The sequence below is a fragment of the Eubalaena glacialis genome, chromosome 15 (genome assembly GCF_028564815.1).
Source record: "Eubalaena glacialis isolate mEubGla1 chromosome 15, mEubGla1.1.hap2.+ XY, whole genome shotgun sequence".
NCBI classification, from domain to species: domain Eukaryota; kingdom Metazoa; phylum Chordata; class Mammalia; order Artiodactyla; family Balaenidae; genus Eubalaena; species Eubalaena glacialis.
The window spans coordinates 66,020,964-66,047,680 of NC_083730.1; the positions used below are offsets into that span (position 1 = coordinate 66,020,964).

At 59.3% G+C, this 26,717-nt stretch overlaps 1 protein-coding gene across 6 annotated transcripts; it reads right to left on the reverse strand.

Annotated features, from left to right (window-relative positions):
* On the reverse strand, positions 1-24,757 carry TANGO2 (transport and golgi organization 2 homolog). Of its 6 annotated transcripts, none has more exons than XM_061169783.1 (9): positions 24,714-24,757; positions 15,975-16,072; positions 10,221-10,309; positions 5,807-5,926; positions 5,300-5,414; positions 4,277-4,347; positions 1,922-2,075; positions 1,437-1,541; positions 1-947 (listed from the first exon to the last, which is right to left on the reverse strand). In XM_061169783.1, exons 2-9 carry the CDS (start codon positions 16,028-16,030, stop codon positions 827-829), a joined length of 831 nt encoding a protein of 276 aa, XP_061025766.1. In that variant the 5' UTR covers positions 16,031-16,072; positions 24,714-24,757; the 3' UTR covers positions 1-826. The 6 variants fall into 6 exon arrangements, with proteins under 6 accessions (XP_061025766.1, XP_061025767.1, XP_061025771.1 ...); XM_061169784.1 differs by lacking the exon at positions 24,714-24,757 and adding an exon at positions 23,749-23,766; XM_061169788.1 differs by lacking the exons at positions 15,975-16,072; positions 24,714-24,757 and adding an exon at positions 11,567-12,667.
* Positions 24,758-26,717: the final 1,960 nt, after the last annotated feature.

Genomic DNA, 26,717 nt, shown 5'->3' on the forward strand with positions numbered 1-26,717 from the left:
GAATGCACTGGCTCACCACGGCCTCAGAGTTTTATTATCAGCGTCTCACATTCAAGTACAGAGTCTTATGAAATTTAACTCCCTAGGAGAAGGGAAATGGCAGGGGCAGCTGTGTCCCCTCCCTGAGATGGGCCTGCCCGGAACCCATGACCCCCCTGCACAGGTGGAGGCCTGAGAGCCTGCCGAGGCAGCCCAGTGCACATGGATGCCCCCTCACAGGATAGCTCCACACACAGGACCCCCCGGCACGCACAGAACCACCGGACCCACCCAGCGGCCTGTGCCTCTGCTATGGAGGAGGTTTTCCTCATTCAAATGTGGCCCGTGTCCTCTCCAAGAGCAGGGCTGGTGGTCAGGAACTGGCTACGCCCAGGAGAGGAGGGGCCGCTTTGAAACAGACATCCACTCTTGTTGTCGGGATCACAGCAAGACTCACCGGCCAGAAGCACGTGTGGGTGTTGAGAGGCACAGCTCTGCGTGTCTGGCTCGCATGGGGGGGTGCATGCCTGGAGCGTGTGCGTGTCTGAGCACGTGTGCACACGTCTACTGCCTGTAACATGTGCGCGCGTGCATGATGGGTGTCACGTGTGCCTTGTGTGAGCTTCTGTGCGTGGGCAGGGGGAGGCACGGCACACCTGGGCCTGCCGCACACCTGGCCATGGGCCTCTGTCATTTCCGCTGGCACAAGGCTGGACCCTGAGCTTGACATGGGGATGCAAACAGTTCACACGCATCAGAGGGCTCTGGCCCTGGGGGACGCTGGCCGAGTCACAGGCAGTACCTATGACAGGGCCTCCCGGGAGCCCCGGCCACACCCGGGCGGGGGTTAGCTCTGCAGCCTGAACTCGTGGGTGCTGGTCTCCCAGCAAGAGGGGTCCGTGCCCAGCATGCTTCGCTCTGTGAAGGTCACGTGCCCATCTGCATCCACAAGGATGACCGTGTTGGTTCTGAAAGAGAGCATGGGGCCTGTGTTCAGCCCGCTGCCCCTGGACCCCTGCACGCCAGTCAGAGCCCCAAATGGATCAGACCAGAGGTGCGAGGGGCCTTGCTGGGCACTGGCCTGGCTCGAGATGGGTCACAAAGAGCAGCAGCCTCAGTCTCGGTGAGCAGAGGGTCTCCTGTGAGGCATCAGGGCCCTGAGCCGCGGGCCCCACAGGCCCCTGCCCACAAGTCCTATCACCTCCCCTCTGAAACACCCCCAGGCCGCCCTGCCCACCCTCTGCAGCACGAGCCCTGATTGCCCACCACTCTCAGCAGGGTGGGCCCTGGGCTGACCAGGCACTTCCCCGCTCAGAACCCCCAGGGCTCCCAGCACCACCACCGGGGACTGCCCAGACACCTGCAGTGGCTTCTAAGCAGGGTGGAGGTGGGGAGGAGCTGGGGAAGGTGGGCTCCTCCAGGGACAGGAGGGCGCACCAGCGGCCCATCCGTCGTACCTGGTGCCGTAGTCCGGGCAGCGCACACACACAGCCGCGTACTTGCTAAGTATGGGCTGCACGTACTCCCTGCCCTGGTCCTCGATGGCCGGGTCCGGCAGCTGCCTGAAGGACAGAGGAGGGGTCACCACTGGCCGCCCCCCACCTATCCCCACCAACGCTCAGCCACAGCCCTGCAGCGCCTGAGGAGCCCACCAGCCTCAGAGAGGGGCTGGGGGAACCACAAGGGTCGTTCCGGGCACTTTCCAGGTCAAGGCCTCGAACCTCCATCTAGCCTTTCACTCAGGGCTCCATTGTGGGGGCCAGGCCGCAGGACAGCGATTGCTGGCCAGTCCCTGTGCTGGGGCCACCAGGAGCTTCCCAGGGCCCAGGGACACGAGCTCATGGGCTCTGTCCGGTCAGAGCTGTGCAGGCCCTGTGGAAGGACAGTAGCCACCTCTCAGAGCCGGGGGGGCGGGTGTGTGTGTGTGTGGCACGGCACTCACGCCTCTTCGTTGTTGAGCATGTCCAGGAGCTGGGCGGCCAGGGCGTCCTTGGGGAGTGCCTGGCCTCGCTCCACGGCCTCCAGGAAGAGCCGCTTCCCGAAGCACAGCTTCCTCCAGGGCGTCTCCAGCAGCGCGTTGCTTAGCCCGTAGGTCCCTGCAGGAGGGGTTGGCTCGGCCAGCGTCGGAGATGTCGGGGGCTGTGGCTGGAACTCCACCCACCCGCCCCTTCTCTACATGCATCCAGTAACTCGCCAGGCCTCAGGGATGGGTGATCGGAATCAACAGCGGAGGAAGGTCCGTCCATAAGTTGGGGGAGCCCGACATGGGGGTCCACCTGAGAAGGTCAAGGCTGGGAGCACCACAGCCTGAGGCCAGGAGGCGGCCCACCGGGGTCAGCCGGGGTCAGGAAGCCCGCTGACCTTGGCAGGCCCGAGGCGTAGGCCAGGTCCTGGCTGGGGGCGCCGTAGGGGCTTAGAGCAAGTTTCTCAGGACAAGTTCTCAAGAAGAGGCCCAGCCTCAAGGTGGAAAGGCCCCCAGAGCCTCTTCTCAAGAGGCAGCAGGGGCAGCCAACCCGGAGCCATGCGGCCTGAAAAGATGCACCAATGACAGAGAGCCACCACCCTCTGCTGCTACCGGACTCTGGGCCAAGTCTGACATGACTACTGCCACTTGGCACTGTGGGGCCCATAGTCACGCCGCCAGCCACGGCATCACCGCGCTGTATCCATCAGGCACCTGGCAGCCACATGCAAAGAACAGAGCAGGACCCGCACCGTGCACCACACACAAGAGTCCATTGAAAATGTCTCAAAGACCTGAACATGAGAGCTAAAACCAAATAGGGGTAAAGCTACACAACCTTAGATTAGGAAATGACTTCCTAGATGTGACACCAAAAGCATGAGCAACAACAAAAAAAATACATAAAATTGGACGTCATCAAAATTTAAAATGACGTACTTCAAAAGGGACCAACGAGAAAGGGGAAAATCCCACAGGATGGGAGAAAATATTTGCAAATCATGTAACTGATGAGAGACTTGTATTTAGAATATATAAAACAATTCTTACAATTCAATAACAAAAAGACAACCCAATTTAAAAACAAGCATGGGACTTGAATAGACATTTCTCCAAACAAGATACACAAATGACCAACAAGCACATGAAAAGCTGCTCAACGTCATTAACCATCAGGGAAATGCAAATCAAGGCCACAGTGAGACCGCATCATAGCCCAAAACAGCTGCGATCAAAAAGTCAGACAGTGACAAGTCTTGGCGAGGATGGGGAGAGACTGGAACCTCATAAGTTACTGCTGGGAATATAAAATGGCACAGCTGCTTTGGAAAACAGTCTGGCAATTCCTCAAAAGGTTAAATGGTTACCTTATGATCCAGCAACTCCACTCCTAGGTCCACACACAAGAGAAATGAAAACGTTTCCACACAAAAACATATAACAAACATTCACAGCAGCATTTTCCACAATAGCCAAAAGGTGGAAACAACCAAGTGTGCTTCAGCGGATGATGGATAAACAAAAGGCAGAAAATCCACACGATGGAATATTATTCAGCCATAAAAAGGAATGGAGCCCTCACTCACGCTACAACATGGATGAACCTTGAAAGCATTACATAAAGGGAAAGAAACCAGACACAAAAGGCCACGTATTGTCTGCATCTGTTTATGTAAAATGTGCAGGACAGGCAAATCCACAGAGACAGAAAGGAGACTAGTGGTTTCTAGGGGCCGGTGGCAGTGCCAGTGGGTGTGGTTTCTTGGTGAGGTGATGAAAATGTTCTAGAGTTGGATTTTGGTGATGGTTGCACCACTTTGTAGATAGAGTAAAAACGACTGAAGGCACACTCTAATGAGTGAACTGTACGACATGCGGTTATATCTCAATGGAGCTGTTGTTTTTTTTTTAAGGGACGTGGATCAGGCGCGGCAGGCTCAGGGATGAAATAGGACGGAGTTCAAAAGAATTCCTTCCAAGCAGCAATTTAGTAGAAAAGAAGCATCTCCAGTCACAGTTGAGGGCATCATGGGGTGGTTTCCAGATGCTTCCACAAAGGCCACAGAATTGCAGGGGGAGGTCTCTGCGTCCTTTTGTGCCTCTTAGCTTCCAATTCTCTCCAGACAGCCAGGGACTCGGTACAGGGGGAAGGCAACCTAACCTGTGGGCAGCCTCATGTGGACCAGGTGAGGCCATGGCCACTACTGGCCACAAGGTACACGAACGGCCGAAAAACAGCCCCAGGAGGGAAATCAGCAGGGACCCGGTCCCTGAAAGTACTGGGGTCCCCACAGGAGCAGCCCCACCCTGTGCCACCCGCCAGAGCAGCCTCACCTGGCGCCAGGACAACAGGCTCACGCTCCCCCCGGTTTCCATAGTAGCAAATGACATCTCCCTTCTCTGTGCTGCGGACCGGAGGGGAGACAGGGTCAGACAGAAGCCACAGGGCGTCCCCAACCCTCGCCACCTGGCAAGCCCCACAGCCCGGGCCCCAGCACTCAGGTGGCACCATCCGTGCAGGCACCGCTGTTGCTGAGCTATCTGCCTCCCACCCCGCCCAGCATCTCTCTGTGTGCCAACATGGGCCTGGCCACACCTCAACTGCCACTTCCCCACGTGGCCCCAGCCTCCTGCAGAGTCCCAGCAACCTGACTCCTGAATCTCACAGCCAGCGCAGGTGCCCTAGACTCGAGGGCCTGCACCTCCCTGGGGGACCTGCTCCTCCCGCCTCTAGGACAGGCCCCTCTGCCCCTGCTCCTGCCCTGCTCCCAGCCAGTCTGCCCCACCCCAGGTGGAGAAAGCTCCCAGCCACCATGTCCTCTGGTGACAGGGCCCATGGGTAGCATGGACAGCGTCATTGCCCCAGGAGCCGTCTGCCGAGCCCCTTGCAGAAGCCAACGTGAGCCTCGTCACCCACTCTGCCCAGCACTCGGCAGCGCCCGACCACCATGGGGCCCGGGGTCTCCGTACCCAGCTGTGCCTGCACCGCCTTCTCCACCGGGGCACCTCTGCCACCAGACCACAGGGCAAGTGAGGTATGGCTCAAAAACGGGCTCCTCAGCCACAGACGCAGGGAGGAGATGAGACGGAGGGGCCGGTCTGGCCCGGGTGCACCCCTGGCCCTACTCCAGCTCCCACAGCAGGAGCTGGCGGCCCTAACGCTGCCCCAGCTTGGCTCCCTGAGTCCCCAGGACAGTGGGTCTGGGAGGGGCTCGACCCTCGGGACGCTCCCTGAGCCCACCAGGTGTAATGTCCCCAGAGAGGCTGCCACTGATGCCCCAGCTCCCGCTGCCTGCCGAGCCTGCAACCCGGCCCTGTGTGGCGCCTGGGGGCTGCGTCCCCACCCGGTAGACCCACCTTAGGTCGGCCGCTATGAGGTTGAAGCCGTTGTACAGGTGGCCCTCTGCGGAGACCTTCTTCAGGTAGGACAAGCTATCCACGTCTGAGGTCAGAAACTGGGCCACGAGCTCACCTGCGTCAGGGGACACACGCCCATGGCCGGGGCGGTAGGACTGAGCCCCTCTCCCGGGGAGACTGATGGTCCCCCACGGGACGGCCACACCTCAGCGACCCGGCAGCCAAGGAGGAGGGCACCAAGAACTCTGATTATGAAAATTTTTCCTGTTGTGCCCCGACATGGAAGTCCAGCACGAGGGGAAAAGTCTTCAGTGGGGACAGTATATGTCCACCAGACGGGCAGTGACAACACGGCAGTCGGGAGCCATGCCATGGCCACAAGTGGGAGCCATATGGCCAGGCCAAGGGTGGCTCCCGGCGTTGCCAGCCATGGGGCTTCAGGGCCCCTCTTTTCGCCACTCCTCCCGTCCCTCCAGGTGCCCAGGAAGCCCCCCCGCAACCCTGTACCTCGGCCCCGGGCGTCCCGGTCCAGCCGTGGCTGCAGGTAGTTGGTAAGTGCCGCCAGCTTGCCCCGCGTGTTGATGCCCAGCCACGTGCCGCCTTCCTTGCCTTCCTCCATGTCCAGCCCTGCGGCAACAACACTGTCACCACCAGCCCAGCAGCCCTTGTGGTGAAACGGGGACTGGAACTCCGCAGGCTGAGGCAGCCCCTGGGGACCATGGGTATGTGGGAGAGACCCTCGCCCGGGACAACACCTGATGCCCCTGGGAGCCCCCGGCCCCTGCACAACACATCCTGGTGCCTGGGTGGGCGTCAGGCTGGGGGCACAGCACCAGCTCCGTTGCAGAAATCACGCCAGGCCCCAGCCCCGCATCCTGATCAGGTGTAGGGACACCGGCTGTCCTCCCTAGGCAGGACCCAGCCCTCGGTGGGCCCTTCACTAGGAGCCCCGCAGGCTGCAACCCTCCATAACCGTGGGCCCCGCCGCAGGGCAGCAAGGCCACTACAGCCCCAGGAGAGTGTCTTCCCAGGCCAGAGGGGCATTTCACTTGACAAAATAGCTAAGTCATTAACATATTATTATTATAACAGTAATAAGTTATAATAGTAGAAGAACTAAAAGCCGCAAAGATCTGAAAAAAGCAAAACTGTCCTTATTTGTACAAGATAGGATCATATGTAAAGAAGATCCAAAAGGATCTACAAAAAAAACCTACTGGAATAAGTGAATACTTGGCAAGAACTGGGAAATGAAAATTCAATTAATCATTTACAACAGCACTGAAAGATTTTCAAAACACTTAGGAAAACGTTACAGGAAAGATGTGTGTGCTGAGGGATGGACGTCAGGCCGACCTAGTTAAAGGAGGAGCCTTGTTCCTCGCCGGGGAAGCTCACATGGTTAAGAGGACAGTTCTCCCAGAGTGTGGAGAAAAGGGAGCCTCCTACACTGTTGGTGGGAATGTAAATTGGTGCAGCCACCGTGGAGAACAATATGGAGGTTCCTGAAAAAACTAAAAATAGAGCTACCGTATGATCCTGCAATCCCACTCCTGGGTGTATACCTAGAGAAAATTAATTCGAAAAGATATACGCACCCCAATGTTCATAGCAGCACTATTCACAATGGCCACGACATAGAAACAACCTAAATGTCCACTGACAGATGAATGGATAAAGAAGATGTGGTACGTATATACAATGGAATGTTACTCAGCTATAAAAAAAAGAACAAAATAATGTCATTCGCAGCAACATGGATGGAAATTATTGTACTAAGTAAAATAAGTCAGAAAGAGAAAGACAGGGCTTCCCTGGTGGCGCAGCGGTTGAGAATCTGCCTGCCAATGCAGGGGACACGGGTTCGAGCCCTGGTCTGGGAAGATCCCACATGCCGCGGAGCAACTAGGCCCGTGAGCCACAACTACTGAGCCTGCGCGTCTGGAGCCTGTGCTCCGCAACAAGAGAGGCCGCGATAGTGAGAGGCCCGCGCACCACGATGAAGAGTGGCCCCCACTTGCCGCAACTAGAGAAAGCCCTCGCACAGAAACGAAGACCCAACACAGCCAAAAATAAATAATAATAAATAAATAAATAAATAAATAAGCTCATTTAAAAACAAAAAACAAAAAAAAAACTTAGCACTTAAAAAAAAAACTGTTTAAAAAAAAAAGAGAAAGACAAATATAATATGATATCACTTGTATGTGTCATCTGAAATATGACACAAGAACATATCTATGAAACAGACTCATAGATATAGAGAACAGACTTGTGGATGCCAAGGGGGAGGGGGAGGGGGGGGTGGGGGAGGGATGGAGTGGGAGTTTGGGATTAGCAGATACAAACTATTACATACAGGATGGATAAACAAGGTCCTACCATACAGCACAGGGAACTATATTCAATATCCTATAATGAACCATAATGGAAAAGAATATACACATATGTATGTATAACTGAATCACTGTGCTGAACACCAGAAATTAACACAACCTTGTAAATCAATTGTAATTCAATAAAAAAATAATAAAACAAAACAAAAAAAGGATGACAGTTCTCCCCAAATGACCAAGAGGATGACCATGATCCCAGTGAAGACCCCGTGGGCTGGTGTTTATAGAAATTCATAAGCTGGCCCTGAAGTTCAGGACGTCCACAGCAGTCCCAACAAGCAGCAAAGCCACAGGGCTCACCTCAGCTGGTTCCCAGACTTGCTCAGAGGCTGCAGCACCAGAGACATGTCAGTGGTACAACAACGGCCCCACACGGATGTGATCAACTGACTTTCAGCCAGTTTGCCATAGTCATGCACAGGCCAGATGAGGCCCACTGGTCGGTGCTGCGGGGACAGCCGGAGAGGTGGGCGTGGCTCAGTCCCTGCTTTGTACTGCACGCAAAGTTTAATTTGAGACAAATCACAGACCTAAGCATAAACCCAAATCAGGAGGCTTCCAGAAGCACACAGAGAAAAATATCTTTACGACCTCATGATAGGCAAAGACTTTGTGAGTAAAACACAAAAAGAACAAGTCACAAAACAGAAGATAAACAGCACTTCATTAAAATATTCTGCTCACCAAAGGACATCATGAAGAAAATGAGAGTGACACAATTATCCAGCAAAGGATTCACATCCAGAGCACAGAGGCCTCTGACAAACCAACAACTAGAAAGTGAATGAAGCTTCCACATCTGGCCAAACAACAGAGTCCAGACAAGGAAGATACCACGGTGGAATTTCTGGAGATAAAAACTACAGTGTGTGAGATGAAAAATATGCAGAATGGGATTAAAAGCAGATTAGACACTGAAGAAAAAAAGGTTAGTGAACGTGAGTAAAGGATATGGCAATAGAAACCACCTAAAAAGGAGCAGGGACAACAGAGGGCTTTTAAGTGAACCGAGCATCACCGAAGGGCACGACCACTTCAGATAAACTGACACACGTGTGACTGGGGTGCTGAGGAGAGACAGCAGGAGACGGAGGACTTGAAGAAACAGAACCCAGAGGTTCCTGAACGCCTAACAAGTCCCCAGCAATGCTGACGCTGCTGCTACAATTCTGTGCACACTGGGCGACGCCAGACAGAGGGAGGGGGTGGACCTTGGGGTCTCCCAGGCCTGAGCTGGGCGCAGTGGCCACGGGTCCACCCAGCACTGCGGTGCAGCAGGGCCACCCTCCCGCCTGGCAGGACCCGTATCAACGTGCCAGGGGTCACCTCCAAACCACTGCAAAGGGTGAAGGACTTGAGTGACTGGGGCTCCCCAGCGGGATGGGCACTGACCAGGGCAGGTAGTGTGGAGCCCAGGGGCCAGGGTGGCCAAGGGGCCCAGGCAGGCTCACCCTTCGTCTGAGCCTCTGTGTCCTCATCTACAAAGTGCCCCAGCAGTGCCTCCTGCCTCCCTCCCGAAGGATCAGCTCCTCGCCCTTCACCTCACCCGTCCTGAGCAGCCCCCACTTCAGCCTCCCATGCGTGCCCTGCAGCAGTGACACACACGGCCTGCCCTCTCCCCACGACCTCTTTGTTCCGTCCTAGCCCAGGATGGTCCTGGCCATGCCCACAGGCTCCCCTTGGACCCCCTCCCGTGGCCCAGCAGGCCTGCCCCTGGACCTCTGGGGGAGCCATGGCCGGCCTGGCTGAAGACCCCACACACGACCGCTGTGCCCAGAGCTCAGGCAGCGGGGGCCTCCCTGCCAGCCCCACCCCACACTCCCGAGCAAGCAGGTATCCAAGATCTCCCGAGCAGCTTCTGGTGAGGCCAAGACTCAGCCTCACCCTCCTGCACTCCCACCCTCCTGCACTCCCACCCTGAGGGCCCCACTCACAGCTCTCCCCACCTCCTTCCAGACCCCTGCTTTGGTCTCCCCACTCCCATCCTCCTCCCACGCAGCACCACTGCCCGACCCCAGTCCACACTGGAGGCCTTCGTGAATGCTCCAGACGAGCTTCCAGGCTCCGCAGGCAGAGGGTCCCTGGCCCAGCCGACACCTGTCTGCACGTCCTCCGAGTGGCCCCTGCCTGCTGGGATAGGAGCTGCTCCCTCCAAGGGGCCCGCGGAAGCCACCGGCAGGGCAGGCGGGGTGCGGTCACCTCCACTCCACCCCATGGGCTCCTCATCGGCTCCCCCAGCCCTGCCAGCCGGGCCTCTGCTCCCCAAACTCAGGCCGCTCTCCCTGGGGCAAGGGGTGCCATGTGTGTAACAGAATTACATGCACATACACATGCAGGTACACACACATGCGTGCACGCACAACCATGATGCTCCGAGGTGACCGGTCTGAACTCATGCCTCACAGGAGACCAACCGCAGCGGATGGTGGATCCAAATACAACCCCCACCTTCCATCTGCTTCCCCTGGGGATCCGGGCACGTGAAGCTGAGTGGACGGTGCTGGGTGGACAGCGGGGACACTCACCGCTGAGGACCTCGTTGTTGTTCCCCCAGAAGTCCGCCGCCCTGGAAGGCCGGTGGTAGAACTCGTCCCTGTTGGCGGCCAGGATGAGCCTGAGGAGAGAGCACGGCTGAGGGTCTCGTGTGAATGTGGAAGAGTCACGTGTTTCCTCTCATTACCAAGACAACACACCTTGGTAGGCAGCAACGTGGGCAAGTCCCAGAGAGGACGGGGATCCGCTGGGAGGAGGAGACGAGTGGCTGCCGGCTCAGCCCTGCTCGCTCCGCCACCTGGAACAGGGCGCCGGGCGGGCGTGTCCTCCTGCCCTTTGGTCCCTTCCCTGAGGACACCCTGTAAGCCTCCCACCAGCGCTCAGGGACTCCGAGGGCTGCTCCATCCCGCACTTTGGGGTGTCTTTGGGAGGGAGCGAGTGAGGACTTCTCTGTGTTTCACTAGTGTTTTGTATTATGAATCAAACAAGTATTTCTTTGGCAATTAGGAAAGACGTCGATGTTTTCGGGGCCCTGGTTTTGAGGTAAGAAAACGAAGTTTTCGGTCAGCTTTGCCATTTAAAATAACTACGAACACAGACAGTGACTGAGTGGGCGGGGTCACCGCACAGGGTCCCGTAGACCCCGGGGTCTAACAGTGGCCGCCGAAGGACCCTCCAAGCACCGCAGGCGGGCGCGGCACCTGGGGCCACAGTGGGTCTGAAACCAAGTTCGCTGAGTCAGGGGTTAGATCCTCAGAAGTCTTCAGAGGTACTGTTTGCATCGACTCATTGATTTCATGAATATTGGCTTGTGGTAAAATGTGAATTAACAAAGACACTCACAAAATTGAAGGCAAAACCAGTGCTGGCACCCCAGGGCCCTGGAAGTGTCTCACCTGTGCGCACGTGTCACCCCCCACCTGTGCCTCCCACGCCACCTCGGCCACAGGCGCTGGCACCTCCAGGGACCACCCTGGAAGCCTCACCACCCTCAGGATGCCCGTCTAGCCTGTGGCCTGGCTCTTCCTCCACACAGCTGGCTCTAGGGCTGCGCCGGGTCCAGGCGCAGGGGGCAGGGGGTTCACTGTCCCTGACATGAGCCACAGCCGCTCACAGAAGGATCCTCTGCAGCTCCAGCTGCCAGGCCCTGACCCAGACCCCACCCCCTGCCCCTTGCCACGTCTGCCCTGTCCCCCTGGGACCCAGTCCGGGACCCATCCTGGCAGAAGCTTGCTAAGCAGCAGTCAGGAAAAGGACAGCGCAATGCCCCCCCTCCCCGGGTGGGGAGACTTGGCTGTGGGGCCTGGGCCCCACAGAGGGTGCGGTGGCTCCTGTGCCAGGATCAAGCGTCCTCCTTCAGGTGCCCAGCGCCCCTCACCTGCCCGCTCGCCTGACCCCTGCAGTCGCAGGGGACGGGAGGCTGAGCCCGAACCAGGCCGGTGCCGTGGCTTCTGGTTCCCATTCTTGTGAAGACTCCAGAAAGGAAAACTTAGGGAAAATAACAAAGCGAAAGAGCAGTGCCTCTGTCCTCTTACTCCAACTGCCCATTTGTAGACAAGAAGCGAGGTGTTTGCTAATCGCTAGGAGCCTGAAGTGCTGGGTTGCTTTCATCAGAGTCACTGTTTAGCCAAACTGCTGGTGGGCATGATGGTACCACGTGGAGGCTCCAAGCGAGAGGAAGCCCCTCACTCCTCACTTCCAAGTCCAGCTGGGCACAGTCATGGAAAGGGTCTGTCATCATTTGAGGGGTGGGTCTGGGCACAGTCAGGGGAGGGATCTGCACACCGCCGGGAGGTGTTTGGCAGCAGTGACGGGTGCACAGGCCAGGGTCCAGTGAAGTGTCCAGTAGTGACAACCTCCATGGAAGCCACCCCAAAGGGCAACAGCTGGCCCAGCAGTCCCTCCAGGTGGAGCCAGTAAAAGCATCAGCCTGTGGGTCTAAATGACATTTTGACAGAGGGTGGTGACATGACAGCCATGACAGCGCCATCCTGACGGGAGTATGCTGGTCTTCTATGCAGCCAAACATCTACACAAATGCGGCAGCTTAAAGCAACGCCCACCCATCATCTCAGCCAGGTGCTCAGCCCTGGGGTGACACAGGTGCTGGTCGGCGGGGTCTCCGCTGTTGCAGGGGTCAGTTCCTTGAAGCCATGTGGCTGGGGCCCCTGGTCTCGCCTGCCGTGCGCCGAGGTCACTCGCCCCTGGAGGCCGCCCTCAAGCTCTGGCCACGGGCCCCTCCAAGGGCAGCAGCTTACTCCCTGAGGAGGGGCTGGTCCCTCTGCGGGCCGCCCCGATGAGGTCAGGCCCACCCAGGACACCCCCATCCCATGAACTCCGGGTCCCCTGATTCGGGACTTTCATTGTGTCGGCAAAATATGGAGGTTCCAAGTGCTGGGCAACCTCAGGCGTGGTGGGGGGTGCGGTGCAGAGGCCGGGACCCCCCAGGGGTGACCCCAGGAGGGCGCGGCACCTGTGGGTGGGCAGGTGTGCAGCCTGGAAGGCAGGTCAAACCCAAGGGCGCCTGGGGGATCATGCTGGGCAGTGCCTGGGGGGACATGGCAGTGGGATATGATGTGGGGAGAGCTGCCACGTCTGGAGGGATGGGTGCCCCAATATGGAGGGCAGTGGGCTGGTGACATGGGGGTGGGGTGCAGACGAGGGGTCCATGACAGTCACGGCCCAGCCCAACATCAGGCCTGGAGCTGCTCTGCAGAGGCAGTTCACATGTACTCCCGGCCGCACTGGGCTGTCTCCCTTCCCTTCCCACACCCACGAGGGCACTTGTCTGAATAGCCCACAGGACACACGCTCTAAATCAGCTGCAGCCCAAGGAGGGGAGAGAGGCTTCAAGAACCCCACAGGCACGGCAGAGCTGGCAGGGCTGGCCTCATCTTTCAGGAACTAATTCTAGGGAGGCCAGAAAACAGGTTCCCGTGAGACTGGAAAGGACAAAGCCAGGAGCGGCACCACCCACAGCATCAGAGTGAGGATGTCCCGCTCTGTCCTTCAGGGCAGAGGTGATCTGTTTAGATCAATGCTTACACACGGCAGGGATGGCCACAGACGCAGATGAAAGAGTCCTCTGCAATCAGCTGACCCTGGAGCGTTATTGACACAGGGGTGACCTTAGCTCACAAACACAGATGAAAACAGGTGCGATGTCGAACGTGCCGGAGCAGGGGCCTGTGTGGGTCCCAGGCCCCGGACAGGCTTTGTGGGCAGTGGTGTCCAAGTGGACGGCGGCCCTGGGTCTGGGCCTTTCCGGCTGTGGGGAGAGGACCTAGTCTCAATGATGCATGACGACAAAGCGCCACAAAGACCCACTCCACCACCCAACATGAGGACACGGACCAACGCCGCAGGGAGCCTCTGGCACAGCCATCAGAAGACACACGAGGAAATCAACTTGGAGGTTCCGTGTGATCCAGGATTTTCTGATTCTGGGTACATACCCAAAAGGACTGAAAGGAGGGCTGGGACAGGTACTTGTACACTAATGTCCACAGCAGCCGAGAAGCGGGAACAGTACAGGTGTCCGCCGACAGGATGGACGCAGACGCAAAACGTAGTCCATCCACACAAAGGAACATTATTCAGCCTTAAAAAGGAAGGAAATCCTGACACATGTTACAACGTGGATGAACCTTGAGGACATTATGTTGAGTGAAAAAAAGCCAGACACAGAAAGAAAACATATGATGCTACTTCCATGAGGGACTTAGAAGAGTCAAGGTCATAGAGATAAAAAGAAGGAGGGTGGGTGCCAGGGGCTGGGGAGGGGGATGGGGAGTCAGTGTTTGTTGGGGACAGAGTGTCAGTTTGGGAAGATCAGAAAGTTCTGGTGACGGTTACATGACAGTGTGAATGTGCTTTATGCCGCTGAGCCCTGCGCTTAAAAATGGTAAATTTATGTCATGTATACTTAACCACAAACACACACACACACAAAGTACACTTCTTCTCCTGACATCACTGGGTGGGGGGCCGGCAGTGAACACAGTGATGGGCACTGGGGTGGGGGCAGAAGCTGCTGCACTGCCAGCCAGGGCAGCGACAACTTAGGTGGGAGGGAGCCCAGGTGAGGACAGCCAGGCCTCCTGGCTCTGCGCCTGCCCACCCCAACTCCAGGAGCTCGGGGCCCCTCCTTGGTCTCCGATGGGCCCAGGGTCGGCTCACCAGGCTCTCCTCACGGCCCTGCTGCAGTGTCCCTCCCACAGCAGCCCCACCCCCACTCCTCCCGTCCTAGTCCCACATCACACGTGAGAGCTGCCCACCCCGGAGCCGGAAGCCCCTCTCACCCTCCAACGCCATCAGGCTAGGACAACATTTGAGATCAATGCTGAGACCGAGTCCCAGCCCGGGAGCTGTCAGAGGCAGGTCCTTGCAGGAGGCAGGCTCCCCCTCCCCGTCCCTTCCGTTCCTTCTCACTCCCAGGAGAACAGGGGTGACCTCAGGGCTTGGCTGAATCCGTGAGTAAGAACCAAGGCAGCCATGGACTCGGTGGCCATCAGGCCGCGTGTCCTCACTTGTCAGGAGGAAGGAGTGCTACTCTCAGCGCGGGAGGCGACAGCGCCAGTGATCCACCTGTTGCCTCAGCCCCATTCCCGCCCTTCCTGGGGGCTCTGCAGTGGCTGCAGGTCCAGTTCTGTCAGCAGAGGGCGCTGGAGGGATGCTGCAAGGGGGAGAGGCTTCTCTCCCAGGCTCTGGGTGCGGCTTCCCCAGCAACAAGCGCCCCAGACAGCGGCCAGCGCGAGCGGAGCGGGCAGACTTCCAGCAAGTGCCCAGAGAGCTCCCGGCCGCCCGGTGTGCCACGGCTGTGCCCCCAGCAAGGTCTGGGTCTCAGCCCAAGGATGGAAGACAGGCTCTGCCTCGGGCACCCCGATCCCACAACAGTTTGTACTTCCACGAGTTAGACGTTCCCTGCTCGAATCACTGTTCCGGGATTCTGTCCCCTGGCTGGACCCCGACTCACACGGCATGCTCTGCTGGGGGCTGCTCAGGGCCAGCTTCCGGCCCCCAGCATGGCCCTGCTGCCCACTTCCCTGCAGGAAAGGGACACTGGGCACCCCTTGTTCCCCGTTCCCCAGCCTGGAATGAGTTACTTCAGCCACACATCAGGTAGCACGGAATCCCAGAAGCCAGTTGAAATGTTCCAGATCTTGAGATGATGTAAACTTCCTAGGCAGTCGCACTAGTGGCTCATCTGTGGTTGAGGGTCACATCCCAGCCTCATTCTCCGTGTGGATAAATGTCGGTGGATTCCCACCAGGGTGCCGGGGAATGGAGGGGCGCCGTCCAGAGCCGGGGGTCATGGGGAGGAGAGAAATCGGGACCGTGTGTGGCCCCTCACTGGCCTCGGCCTCCCGCCTCCTCCAGCTGGTCCCCCAGCTTCCCTGACCCGCCCCCCGCACTCTGCCCTCACCACCCAGACTGCTCACTGGCCACAGGCTCCAGCCCCACAAGCCAGGTCTCGCTCCTTATCACTCTGTTCTGTTGCCACCTGATCCCCAGTCAGGGGTGCAGGGCTGTGCTGGACCCACGTCACTCCCCCATCCTGCCCACATGGCCACCTTCAGCGGCTCAGTCTTAGCATCTCTGCACATCGACTCAGGGTCCCTGCCCACACTGAGCGGCCACTGTGGGAGAGGGCAGGGCAGGGCCCGGGCAGCGTGTCCCAGGGCCTGGCCTCTGCCCCCGACCCCGCACATGGAGCCCAAACAGGCACTGAGGGTGGCGTGTTCCCAAGGCCAAGCAGGATAGCAGACACAGCACGAGGGGGTTACCTGTACGCATTTTTGGAAACGGGGCGAGGATCGAACTTAAAGAAGATGATGCACATGGGTCCCCAAGGGGTGGCTTGGCTCACACGGGGTAACGAGGTCTGTGGGAGAAGGAAAAATGAGTTGAGTAAATGGCAGACGACAGAACTGCCTCTCAAACCTGCAAAACTCCCTTGCCCAAACGGAACGGGCTCACGACGCCCAGACCCTCGCTGGACGAGGAGACCGCGTGTCGGATGCCCTGACACTCGTCCATCTCTGTAAACACGCTCCTGGGCACTGGCCAGACACTCCCCTGACGCCTGTGACCTTGTTGGCCCTGGATTGTTGGCAATTGCTTCTGGTTCTGGGGTCTGAAACGGAACCCTTCCCACCTTGGAATTCACAGGAGGATGTTCCCACCACACCGACCCTGGCTTCAAAGCCATGCCAGCATCGCGTGGTGGGTGGGCGGGCGTGGTGGCTCTGGCCACCGTGCAAAGAGAAGCCGAGGATGGGCCGGAGCCCAAGGCCAGCACCACAGACACAACCGTGGCTCAGAGCCACGCGGTAGCTACCCAGCGCACGAGGCCTTCGGGCGTCCCACCCTCCTCTCACTCGTGCTCACTGGTCTGGCTGGCGCGGGTGGCAGGGGCAGGGGTCACCCCACTATTTTCCCTGTCGGCCCCCACGGGCCCTGGAGGGACCCCCAGGATTCAGCCCTGTGTTCCTCCAGGCACAGATGTGGTGACAGCCTCAGAGGACCAACTTTTGTGGCTGTGCAGCTGAGGTGCTGCTGCGGTGACGAGCACCATCTGCAGCAGCCCGGGGCGCTAGGGTATGTGCACCATGTGAGATGGGCTGCCAGCCGCTGCCCCCCACCCCGGGACGCTGGGCCACATGCAGTGCTGACGCAGAAGGGCCCTGTGCAGAAGGGTTCCCCAAGGTGATGGGAACAGGCTGGGTTCCTGCCAGGGGGGCCTGGCAGTGTCCACTGGTGGCCATCATCCCAGGAGTGCCTGATGATCCCAGTACTGGTAGGCAGACTGTTGGGACCGACCTCCCTGGTAAAAGCAATTCCAAACGCTTGAAAGAAGGTGAAAAATCTTAAAAGCAACCAAGAGCTGACAAGGTCATGCAGGATTTAGCCAACATCTCAGAGAACACAGGAACCCAGAGAGGAAAGACAGCAGAGTACAGCAGCAGTTCCTGCCCCAGGGCACTGGCCCATGGGGCAAACCAGGCTCTGGTGGCCTCAGGGGTGAGGGAGACAGAAGACACGGCCCAGGACCACCCCAGGACAGGGACCTAGGGTTGGGGGGTTGTATCCACAGCCACACCAGGGCCGCAGGGAAGGCACACAGAAGTGGGGGTGGTCCCTGAGAAGCTCCATGTGCAGAGCTAGGGCCACACCAGGGGTCCAGGGACTTGGTCTGATGGGTGCTTGCACTGGCAGTGCCCCTGGGCACCAGGCAAACCAAAGTTTTCCTCTTCATCCCAGACTTCCGAGAAGTCTCACAAATAATTTCAAGAACAAAAAGCAGTACAATAGAAAGAACCACATAAAACAAAGCACCACAGCAAGAACCAGCAGTAGTCCCCACACGTCCCATAAGCCAGCCACTGAGTGCAGGAGAAAGGAGCTCAGGAATATCTGCAGGGAAAGGACATGATAAAGAGTAAACGGGGGGGGCTTCCCTGGTGGCGCAGTGGTTGGGAGTCCGCCTGCCAATGCAGGGGACACGGGTTCGTACCCCGGTCTGGGAGGATCCCACATGCCGCGGAGCGGCTGGGCCCGTGGGCCACAACTGCTGAGCCTGCGCGTCTGGAGCCTGTGCTCCGCAATGGGAGAGGCCACGGCGGTGAGAGGCCCGCGCACCGCGATGAAGAGTGGCCCCAGCTCGCCGCAACTGGAGAAGGCCCGTGCACAGAGACGAAGACCCAACACAGCCAAAAATAAATAAATAAATAAATAAATAAATTTTAAAAAAAAGAGTAAACGGGGTGTCCACCCCAGCACCAGAAAGACCCTTTAGAAACAGCAGCCCCAGTAAGTACGACTTAAAACTTGGCAGAGAATGTTCGATCAGATTACGCACAGAGAATGAGAATCACCCAGAATGCAGTGCAGGGTGATGGGAAGCACGCTGGGCGTCACAGGGCCCCGTCATCCCACCTGTCCCGTGTAGCTGGCGGGGCTCCCAGCACCTGCCTTGTGACCAGAGTCCAGCACAGAAGACACAGGTCCCCCACCCTGAGGGAGCTGGTCTCTCCCAGACACAAGGATGCTCCAGGCAAGGTTGGCCTGTGTCATCTGTGGCAACCAGGCTGGCCGAGGTCAATGGGAGAAGCCCTGCTGAGATCCCACCGCCCCCGGCCCCGCCAGGACAGAGGGCTGCCTCACCAGGAACACACTACTCTGGGCCGTCAAAGGAGGCCAGCATGCCTGCCATCCCCCCACGCCCAGCCCAGGCTGCATGACCGGCACTGGGCGAGGTCGCCGGCCACCGCTGCTCACAGGCCAGATGCAGAGCCCCCCAATTCGGCTGCAGCACCCCGCCACCCTAGCTGGCCCAGGTGGGTGGCAGACAAGCCCTCCAGAAGGTGGTGGCAAGAAGGGCTCCGTGGTCAGAGGAAGGCTGCCGAGAGGTCTCCGGGCAGCTTGCTGCCAGTGGTGTGGGCGCGGAACCCAGGGCTGCGGCCTCAGTGAAGAGTGAAGACGCGGTCATTGGGAGGGAAGGACCAGAGGAAAGCCAGCCCCTGGGGAAGAGACCATCAGGAACTGCCTTTCTCTCCAATCCCTCACCCCCCACTCGAGCCAGGCCCGCTGCCAACTGGCCCATCCCCTTCCCGCTTCACTCCCACCACCCCCAGCACCCTCCTTCGCAGGTCCTGTGGGTGCAGGGCCCTTCTTCCATCCTGCCCCAACCCAGGCCGAGCTCCAACACCCTCTTCGGGGCCTGGCGAGTCCTCCCTGACACCCCTGCTGACTTTCGGGGCTCCCAGAGCAAGCCCTGGACACACCACTGCCGTCCCACCACTGCACTGCAGCGGGGCACTGACTGGGGCATCCTGCCCGCGGCGCTCCGCTGCTGGGAAATGCTCCCCTCCACTCCCAAGGCTTCCAAGGCCACGGAGTGGGAAGGTGAGGCGGGGGAGCAGTTCAACAGGTCTCACTGCTCCAGGTAAACTCAGGGCTCCTCCTCACCAGGTGACACCTAAGTCTGTCAGGAGGAAGTCACCCTGAAGAACACCTGGGCTGGCAGGTGCCGAGGGAGGGGGGGCGACCGGGGCAGAAGCGCGCTGGCTTTCTCACGCCATCCCCGCCCCGCCCATCTCCACCTGAAGCCCGGGGTGTCCACACGCCCATGTCAGAGCTCTGTGGCTGCTGGGGCCACCATGAGGGCCAGGTGGCCAGAGGCAGAGGCAGAGCCAGAGGTGAGCAGGAAGGTCCCGGGGCCTGACGAGGAGCCTCACCTACAGGCCTCAGCGACCACAGGGTGGACGCCGCCTGGAGGTGGGCAAAGCCTGCGGCTTCAAGCGATACAGGAAGCCGTGCCCGCCCAGCGGGTGTGGAGGCCGCTAAGGTGACGTGCACACCCCACCAGGTGTGTGGATGGCAGTCGGATGCCACACGCCTGCCCTCTGCAGGTGAGGGGGCTCCCTCCCTCCCCCTCCCTCCCCCTCCCTCCCCCTTGCTTGGCCCCATGGCAAGCAGGATGGCAGTGGGGGACCCAGGCCAGGAGAGCAGGGCCCCCACCCGATGGGGCAGGTGACACACTGACCTGGAGGAGGCCGGGCCCCAGTGCCACGGGGCAGGGGAGGGACAGCTGGGGACCCCCTTCCCAGGTCGGGCACATCCTGGGCAGGCTCCTCTCTCACCGAGAGTTCAGGTGGTGCCAGAGGCCACACGGGGGCTCTGGGGGATGGGGGTGCCTGCTGGCTGCACTCGGGGTGATAGTGTGGGCACACGTGGGGTCTCCTGACCCCTGTACATGCTCTCAGGATGCCCCAGGCACTGGACCTGCCCATCTGCACCCACTGGCACACGAACGAGCTGCTCCAGCCATGTCACGGAAATGCTCGGCAACCAGCATGCTCCTGAGCATCCCTGCTGACCCTCCCCAGGTGCGAGCAGCCCCCAGGAAAGCTCACAGTGGGGCAGCCAGCTCCATCCTGGCCACAGTCCTGGAATCACTGTGCCCATGTGTATCTCGCTGGGGGGCTGCCTTACAACTGCCTCGCATACAGGGGTGCAGCTAGGCCTCAGACGGGCCCCCACGGAAGGAAGGCCCCAGACGGTGGCCTGGGCTGAGGGGAAGCCTCATGGGCAGCAGTCTGAGGGGGCCTCCCGGGACCGAAGCATGCAGGCTGTGAGATGGCCGAACATCCTGACAAGTGCCCAGGGTGCCCACGTGGCGTGGCAGTGGGTCTCTGGGCCTGGTGGCAGAGAGAAGCCATCTTTGTCACCACTAGGGTTGGGGGGCATGTCGTTTTGTGCTCACTGCAAGGCCCCGAAGGAAGGCCCCCGCCCATGGCTCCACGTACTCTACAGATGTATGCTCCATCACATGCACAGGACCCCGCCACCCTGTCTTCTTGCCACCTGGCCGTGCGGTTCGCCCACGCCCGGGGTAGCGGCGTCCCCCACCTGCCTGCTGCTGCCCGGGGCACGTGCGCCTTGTGTCCACTCTTGCCATCCAGCTTCCACCCATACAGAGCAACACAGCGGGGCCCGGCGCGCACGTTCTGCAAACAGGCTGAGGACCTTCCCGACAGGTGTCTTCCTGTCTCCAAGGCAGACACCCGGGAGGCAGAATCACTGGGCAGGGGGTGGCGCTCTTAGATGAGCACGCCCGGCCGACTCCCTCCAATGTCTGGCACAGGGGCGTCCAGCACGAGGGGACCAGCCACTGCTCCCCCCACCCTCACCGCAGTGGCAGGAGATGCTCAGGTGGTCTGCTGGCATCCCCCAGCAGCCACTGGCACACCGTGCCAGGATCCAGGACCTCTGTCCCACAGTGCGGTGGCAGTGGGGTGGGGTGGCCCATCCCTTTGCCTGTGCTGCCTCCATCGGAACCCATCTGTCCTTCCACAGCAAGTCCCCCCACTTGTACTGCATGGCTCTCGCCCTCCTCATCCCAAAGCAAGAGCCCCTTTCTCTTGATTTCCGTGCGTGGTTGCATTTGGGCTTTGTTCTAGGATGTATCCAGGGTCTGCCTATGTGGGAGGTGTGAGCCACGGACCCCCATGCTTCCCAGCAGACGGGCATGCTGTCTGCCACCACCTGGGTCACGCCCTGGACACCCTCCCACTCGGCCCCTCGGCCCCTGAGCTTCAGCACATGCTGTGGTATCTGGAAGGTGAGTCTCCCTCTTGGCTTTTCACAGAAGCTTCTAAAACTCCGACTGATCAGGGCACACCAGGCACTGTGGGGCACCCGTGTCCATGAAGTGACACAGACGAGGAAGTCCACAGCCCGGAGCTGGAAGCCAGGCTGTCTGTCCATAGCGGTGTCCACCCGCCTGAGCAGCGTGGGGCAGAGTGGGACCCCACCCATGAGAGCATACCACTTGGTGCTTGTACGAGGCAAGGAAGAAGCAAGACTCATGCGTGGGTACAGAAGTCAGGGCAGGCCACCTGGCCAGGGGACAATGGAGACCTGCAGGGAGACGTTTGGGTGCTAGTGACGGTGTCCACACCCTGATCTGGATGGCGGCTGCACGCTGGGCTCACTCTGCACCATCCCTGGAGCTGGACGCTGCACACTTCCGGTAGGGAAAACAGGATCATCCACCTGGAAAGCTGCCCATGAGGAGAACATGGACAGACCCTGCCCTCCTTCCCCGTTGGCTTTGAGTTGCTACTCTGGGTTGGGGGCACTGAGGGGTGAGGCAGGAAGAGCAATTCTCAGGAGACCGGACAAGGCGGATCCAGCCCCAGCTCAGAGCTCCTCAGAACAGGACGGAGCGGCCAGGCTGCCCTGAGTTCTGCACAAGGACCCACACACTCAGGTGACCACCGGGTGGGGTGGCGGCCTGTGCCCTCGGGGAGCACTTCCCTCTGTCAGACAGAGGGGAGCACGCGGGCCAGAGGCAGCGAGGAACACAGGGATGCATGCGAGCAAGCAGGAACGAGGGGGCCTGGGCCAGCAGGACAGTGAGGCCCCGGGTCCCAGCAATCAGTCTCCTCTGGCTGTTGCTTAGGGCTCTGGGCAGGGGGTGATGGAGCCCTAGAGTCGGCGGCCCCACTCCTTACGCCCAGCACCGCACACATGTGGAGGAACGCGGTCAAGGCTAGCCAGCCTGTCCATCTGGCCTTGAGCAGAGGAGCTGGGCACCCCACCCACCCTGCACAGGGCGGAGCTGGACGGCAGGAGCTGCTCTTTACAAGTGACGTGTGACGTCCCCCCAGGCTGCCAGCAGAGGAGGTAAACACATGGGAACACACTGTCGCTGTTCCGGAGCCTTCGCTGAGAAAGCCCTGCCATCCTAATCGTTCCAGGCAGCCCGCCGCCCCCCGCCCCAAACACCGTGCCCTCCTCCCCGCCCACGACCTAGAACTCCATAATCTACACTCTGTCATCTGGCTGATAAGTAGCATTTCACCATGACACATTTTCTATGGTGACACTCTTTCCTGAGATCTTCAAGATGTCTTAGGAGCACTAATTCAGCCTCATACCAAGTATCATTGTCCCTTCAAGGTTCAAAAGGGCAACACAAATGAGGGATACAGTGAGCCACGGCGAGCTCTGGATGCTCCGCACCCCGGCCTCTCCTGGCAGGAACACAGACAGCTTCCCCACAAGGCGGGGGCCAGCCCGGCCTCATGGTGGCCCCTATAGCTCACATGGTTAATAGGGGAGGAAGGGGGCATTCCCACCAGCCCCTCGAAAGAGGGTGGAAGCAAATACTTATAGTAGGCATGGTCCTGAAGACCCAGCAGAGCCGCCCTGAGTACCAGCCGACACCACGAGATGGGGGCTGGCCTCTTTACTTTTAAGCGTGTATCCATTATTTCTGCAACCTAAAAAAAACGTTGAGAGGGAAAAAAAAAAGGCTTCATCGATACCCTGAAAAGGGAACTCAGTGGTCCAGGGGTGACCTCATTCTCTCAGAGCCCATCAGCAAACCCCAAAGTCCAGACCAACAAACTGTCCTCAACACCAGCTGACATGTTGCCAAAGGATGGACCCAGTCCTCACACATCTGGGGTGTCAGTGACGAGTGTGGCCCTATTTGTAGCAGCCCGCCTACCTCCCTGCCCTGGGCTACTGACATCCTCAGAAGCAGCAGCATCCACGGACAGGCGAGTGGGACCGGGAGGCGCCTTCTAGAGCAGCAGCCACCACAGGAATAAGTCCCCACAACACCACATGTGACTACACCCAGGGTAAACATGATCTAAGTGACAGCCCAGAAATGAAAAAACAAAGAAAGCATGAGGCAGTAATACGACTCAGGGGCTGAGCAGCGGGGCAGAGCTGACGGCTAGTGGCCTGGTCTGAGGGGCCTGCATTCTGCAGACACACCAGTAACACACAGCCACAGGACTACAGGACACATGCTTTTGAAGTGAATGGTCAGGGGTCCAAGGGGGTGGGAGCACCAGGGCAACATGTTCCGCCCACTGGGAGCCCTGGGAACCTGGAGAGGGGGAAACAGAACCTCTGCTGTGTCCACCTGCCAACACAGCCACCCTCCTGCAGCTCCACCCCACACGAAAGGTCACCCGACGCAGGAAGGTTCTTGGGAGAGGGGCTCAGGAGGAGAGGCCAACCCTGGCTCTTACTGACCTTGGGAACACCATTGGCCCTCGGCCTGAGTTTTCTTCGCTGTGAACGGTGTCTGGCCAACAAACACTTGCTGTGAAAGGCTGCCCAGAAGACTAAGGAACAAGCAGCAAAAAGCAATTCCCAAGAGCTACCAGCTGCAGGCGCCCCTTACAGCACCATTACTGCACAGCTGCCGCATGGAAACAGCAACAGCAAAACATCAGTGGGCAAGTCCGCAGCAGGATGGCAGGGCAGGCCTGGCTGACCATGTGACATCCCCAGTGGAGGACAGACGGGGGCTTGAGCCTCAGGGACCGGTCCAAGGCCAGAAGGCCCAAGCCAAATCTGTGGCCCAGAGGTGAGCGTGGTAGCTGCTGGGCGGGAAGGCGTCTTAAAGCCCAGAGGCTACAAGGCCTTGCCCAGCGTGCAGCCCTGCCCAGTCTCCTCCCATGACGCCCTGGGGGGAAGGTCTGAGTATTGAGCCACCCCAGGAAGACCGTGTCCAGACGCACAGATGACCTGGCACTTGCTGCCTCCCCGGAGAGACATCAGCTGTCACCCGCAGCAGGGCGCAGGGAGGGAGCAGCGTGACTCAGGGCTCTGGGGCCGACAGCCGCGTAGCCCACCCACCCTCGCCCCGCGATGACCGCGCAGCTCCCGGCCGGCCAGTCTGCCCCACCGAGGGACACCGGCCCTGCCTGCGGGGCCCACGCCCCACCCAGGCGGGGATACTGGAAACGCCTTCCAGGAATGGGAAGGACGCTCCTTCGGCCGGGGTCGGCTTGGTCTCCCCGGACCGGCCGCTGGATTTGCATTCACCGCCTCGAGAAGGGGAAACTGAGGCAGGGCGGGCTGTACGGCCGCTTCCGACTCCGCGCCCCACTTCCCGAGACCCGCTTCCCGACTCCGAGCCCCGAGCACCGCAGGGAGCGCAGCCGGCCACCCGCCGCCGGCCACCCGCCGCCCGCAGTCCACCGCGTACTCACCGCCTCCGCCACCGCCGCCGACTTCCGGGTGCTGCGCCCGCGCGCCGCCGCCACCGCCAGGCCCCGCCCCCCACCGTCTGCGCGCTCGCCATTGGGCAGCGAGGCTAGGGGCGGGGCGGCGAGCCGCGAGCCGGAGTACAGTTGGCTGCGCGCACCATCGCTCCGGCTGCACCTCCCGGCGCCCCGCCCTCGGGGCTGCGCCAAGCGCCCGGCTGCGCCTCGTGACCCCTGCGGCCTTTGCAGCCCGCCCGGTTCGGACACCGGCCCCTGGGCCCTGCCCTCGAGGACATGTCACCTGCCCGCCCAGCGTCCCGCGCTGCACTGGGCCCTGCTGGAGGCTCTGCAGGGATGCTCACTGGTGGGGCCCTGCTCGCCCCCTCCATGCCTCTGAACTGGCCATCTTCCTCACTGCACCCCTGACCCCTGACATCCCTGCCAAACTCAGGACAGACCCTGGACCGGCCACTGCAGCCTTTAACCCACCTGGAGGCTGTTCTGCAGGGCCGGCCCCAGGATGAAGGGCTGCCGGCTTGATCTGCACCGGGTTACAAGTGAGCAAGAGGCTGGGAAGGGGCACTGACCCGGGCCCTTGCAAGAGGACAGAGTCATTCACTGGGCTCCCTGCGCACACTGGCCTCTGGGCTGTGTCTGGGGTCTGAGTGCAGAGAAAGTGGGGAGTCAGAGGCCCAGGGCTTGCTCCAAAGTGGGCCCTCAACAAATAGTTATATTAAGGTTAATAACAATGTGGTAAGTGCTCTAAACCCAGAGTTGCAGGACACAGCTCTCATTTATCCCATTTTACAGATGCAAACATCGAGGCTCAGAGCAGTTATGTATGTCACTTGCTTGAAGTCAAAAGAAGGTGGCAAGTAGCAGTGGCTGGATTAGTTCCACAGCCCTGCGTTGAGGTTGTAGGTGCCCTGATCCTTCCTTGGAGGACTGACGCCCTGTGAAAACTGGGGATCAGAGAGGGCAAGGGCCTGGCTGGTAGTAAACACAGGCAAGAGTAAAACCCAAACCTGCATGACACCCCCAAAGGCCCATTCCACCCCACTCTCTTGCCATCTCATCTATGTTCCTCCTGGAACTCAACAAAAGCCCTTTACAGGCACAGAAGCCAAGGACTCCCGACGTCCAAGGACTCCTGGCCAGCAGGCGGCAAACCCAGTGAGACACTCAGTCCTCCCTCCTGCCTTCTGGCAAGAGAGTCATGCTGGGTGGGTGCCAGTGATTCCCCTCCTGGCAGCTGGATCATGCAGTCCAGCCAAGAGGTAGTAGTGTTGAATAAGCAGGACCTGGGGCTTGGAGGTGAGTGACCATGCCCTGGGGGATGGGGCAGCAGCTGCAGTGGTCTGCCCCAAATCACTGGGCCAATGCCTTAGAGGGGTGGGACACAGACTGGTCAAGCCCTCCTGAGCAGTGCCTTCCCATTACCTGCAAAGTGGGATGCAGCCATGCTTGGGTTCCATGGAGGTTTAAATCCCACTTTGCCATCACCCAATGAGATGCATCTGGGTGGGGGTGGTCTCAGGACTACAAGGGGTTCACTGCTACTCCACCTCTAAATACATACATCCAGGGGCTTCCCTGGTGGTCCAGTGGTTAAGACTTCACCTTCCAATGCAGGGGGTGCAGGTTCGATCCCTGGTCAGGGAGCTAAGATCCCACATGCCCCACGGCCAAAAAACCAAAACATAAAACAGAAGCAATACTGTAACAAATTCAATAAAGACTTTAAAAATGGTCCACGTCAAAAAAAACTAAAAAAAAAAATACATAAATACATACATAGATACATCCTTAGATGGGGAGCTCATTACCTGTGTGGTCACCCTTTTGATCTCATGCATCTGCAACTGTTGGGAAGTTCCTCCTAATATCCGGCTGAAACCTTTTTCTCCCTGCAGCTTTCCTCACGTGCCCCAGGAATGTCCCTACAGAGTTGGCCAGAAGCCAGGTAGAGAGGGCGAAATGGAGGAGACCAGGCTACTGGGCCCTGTGACA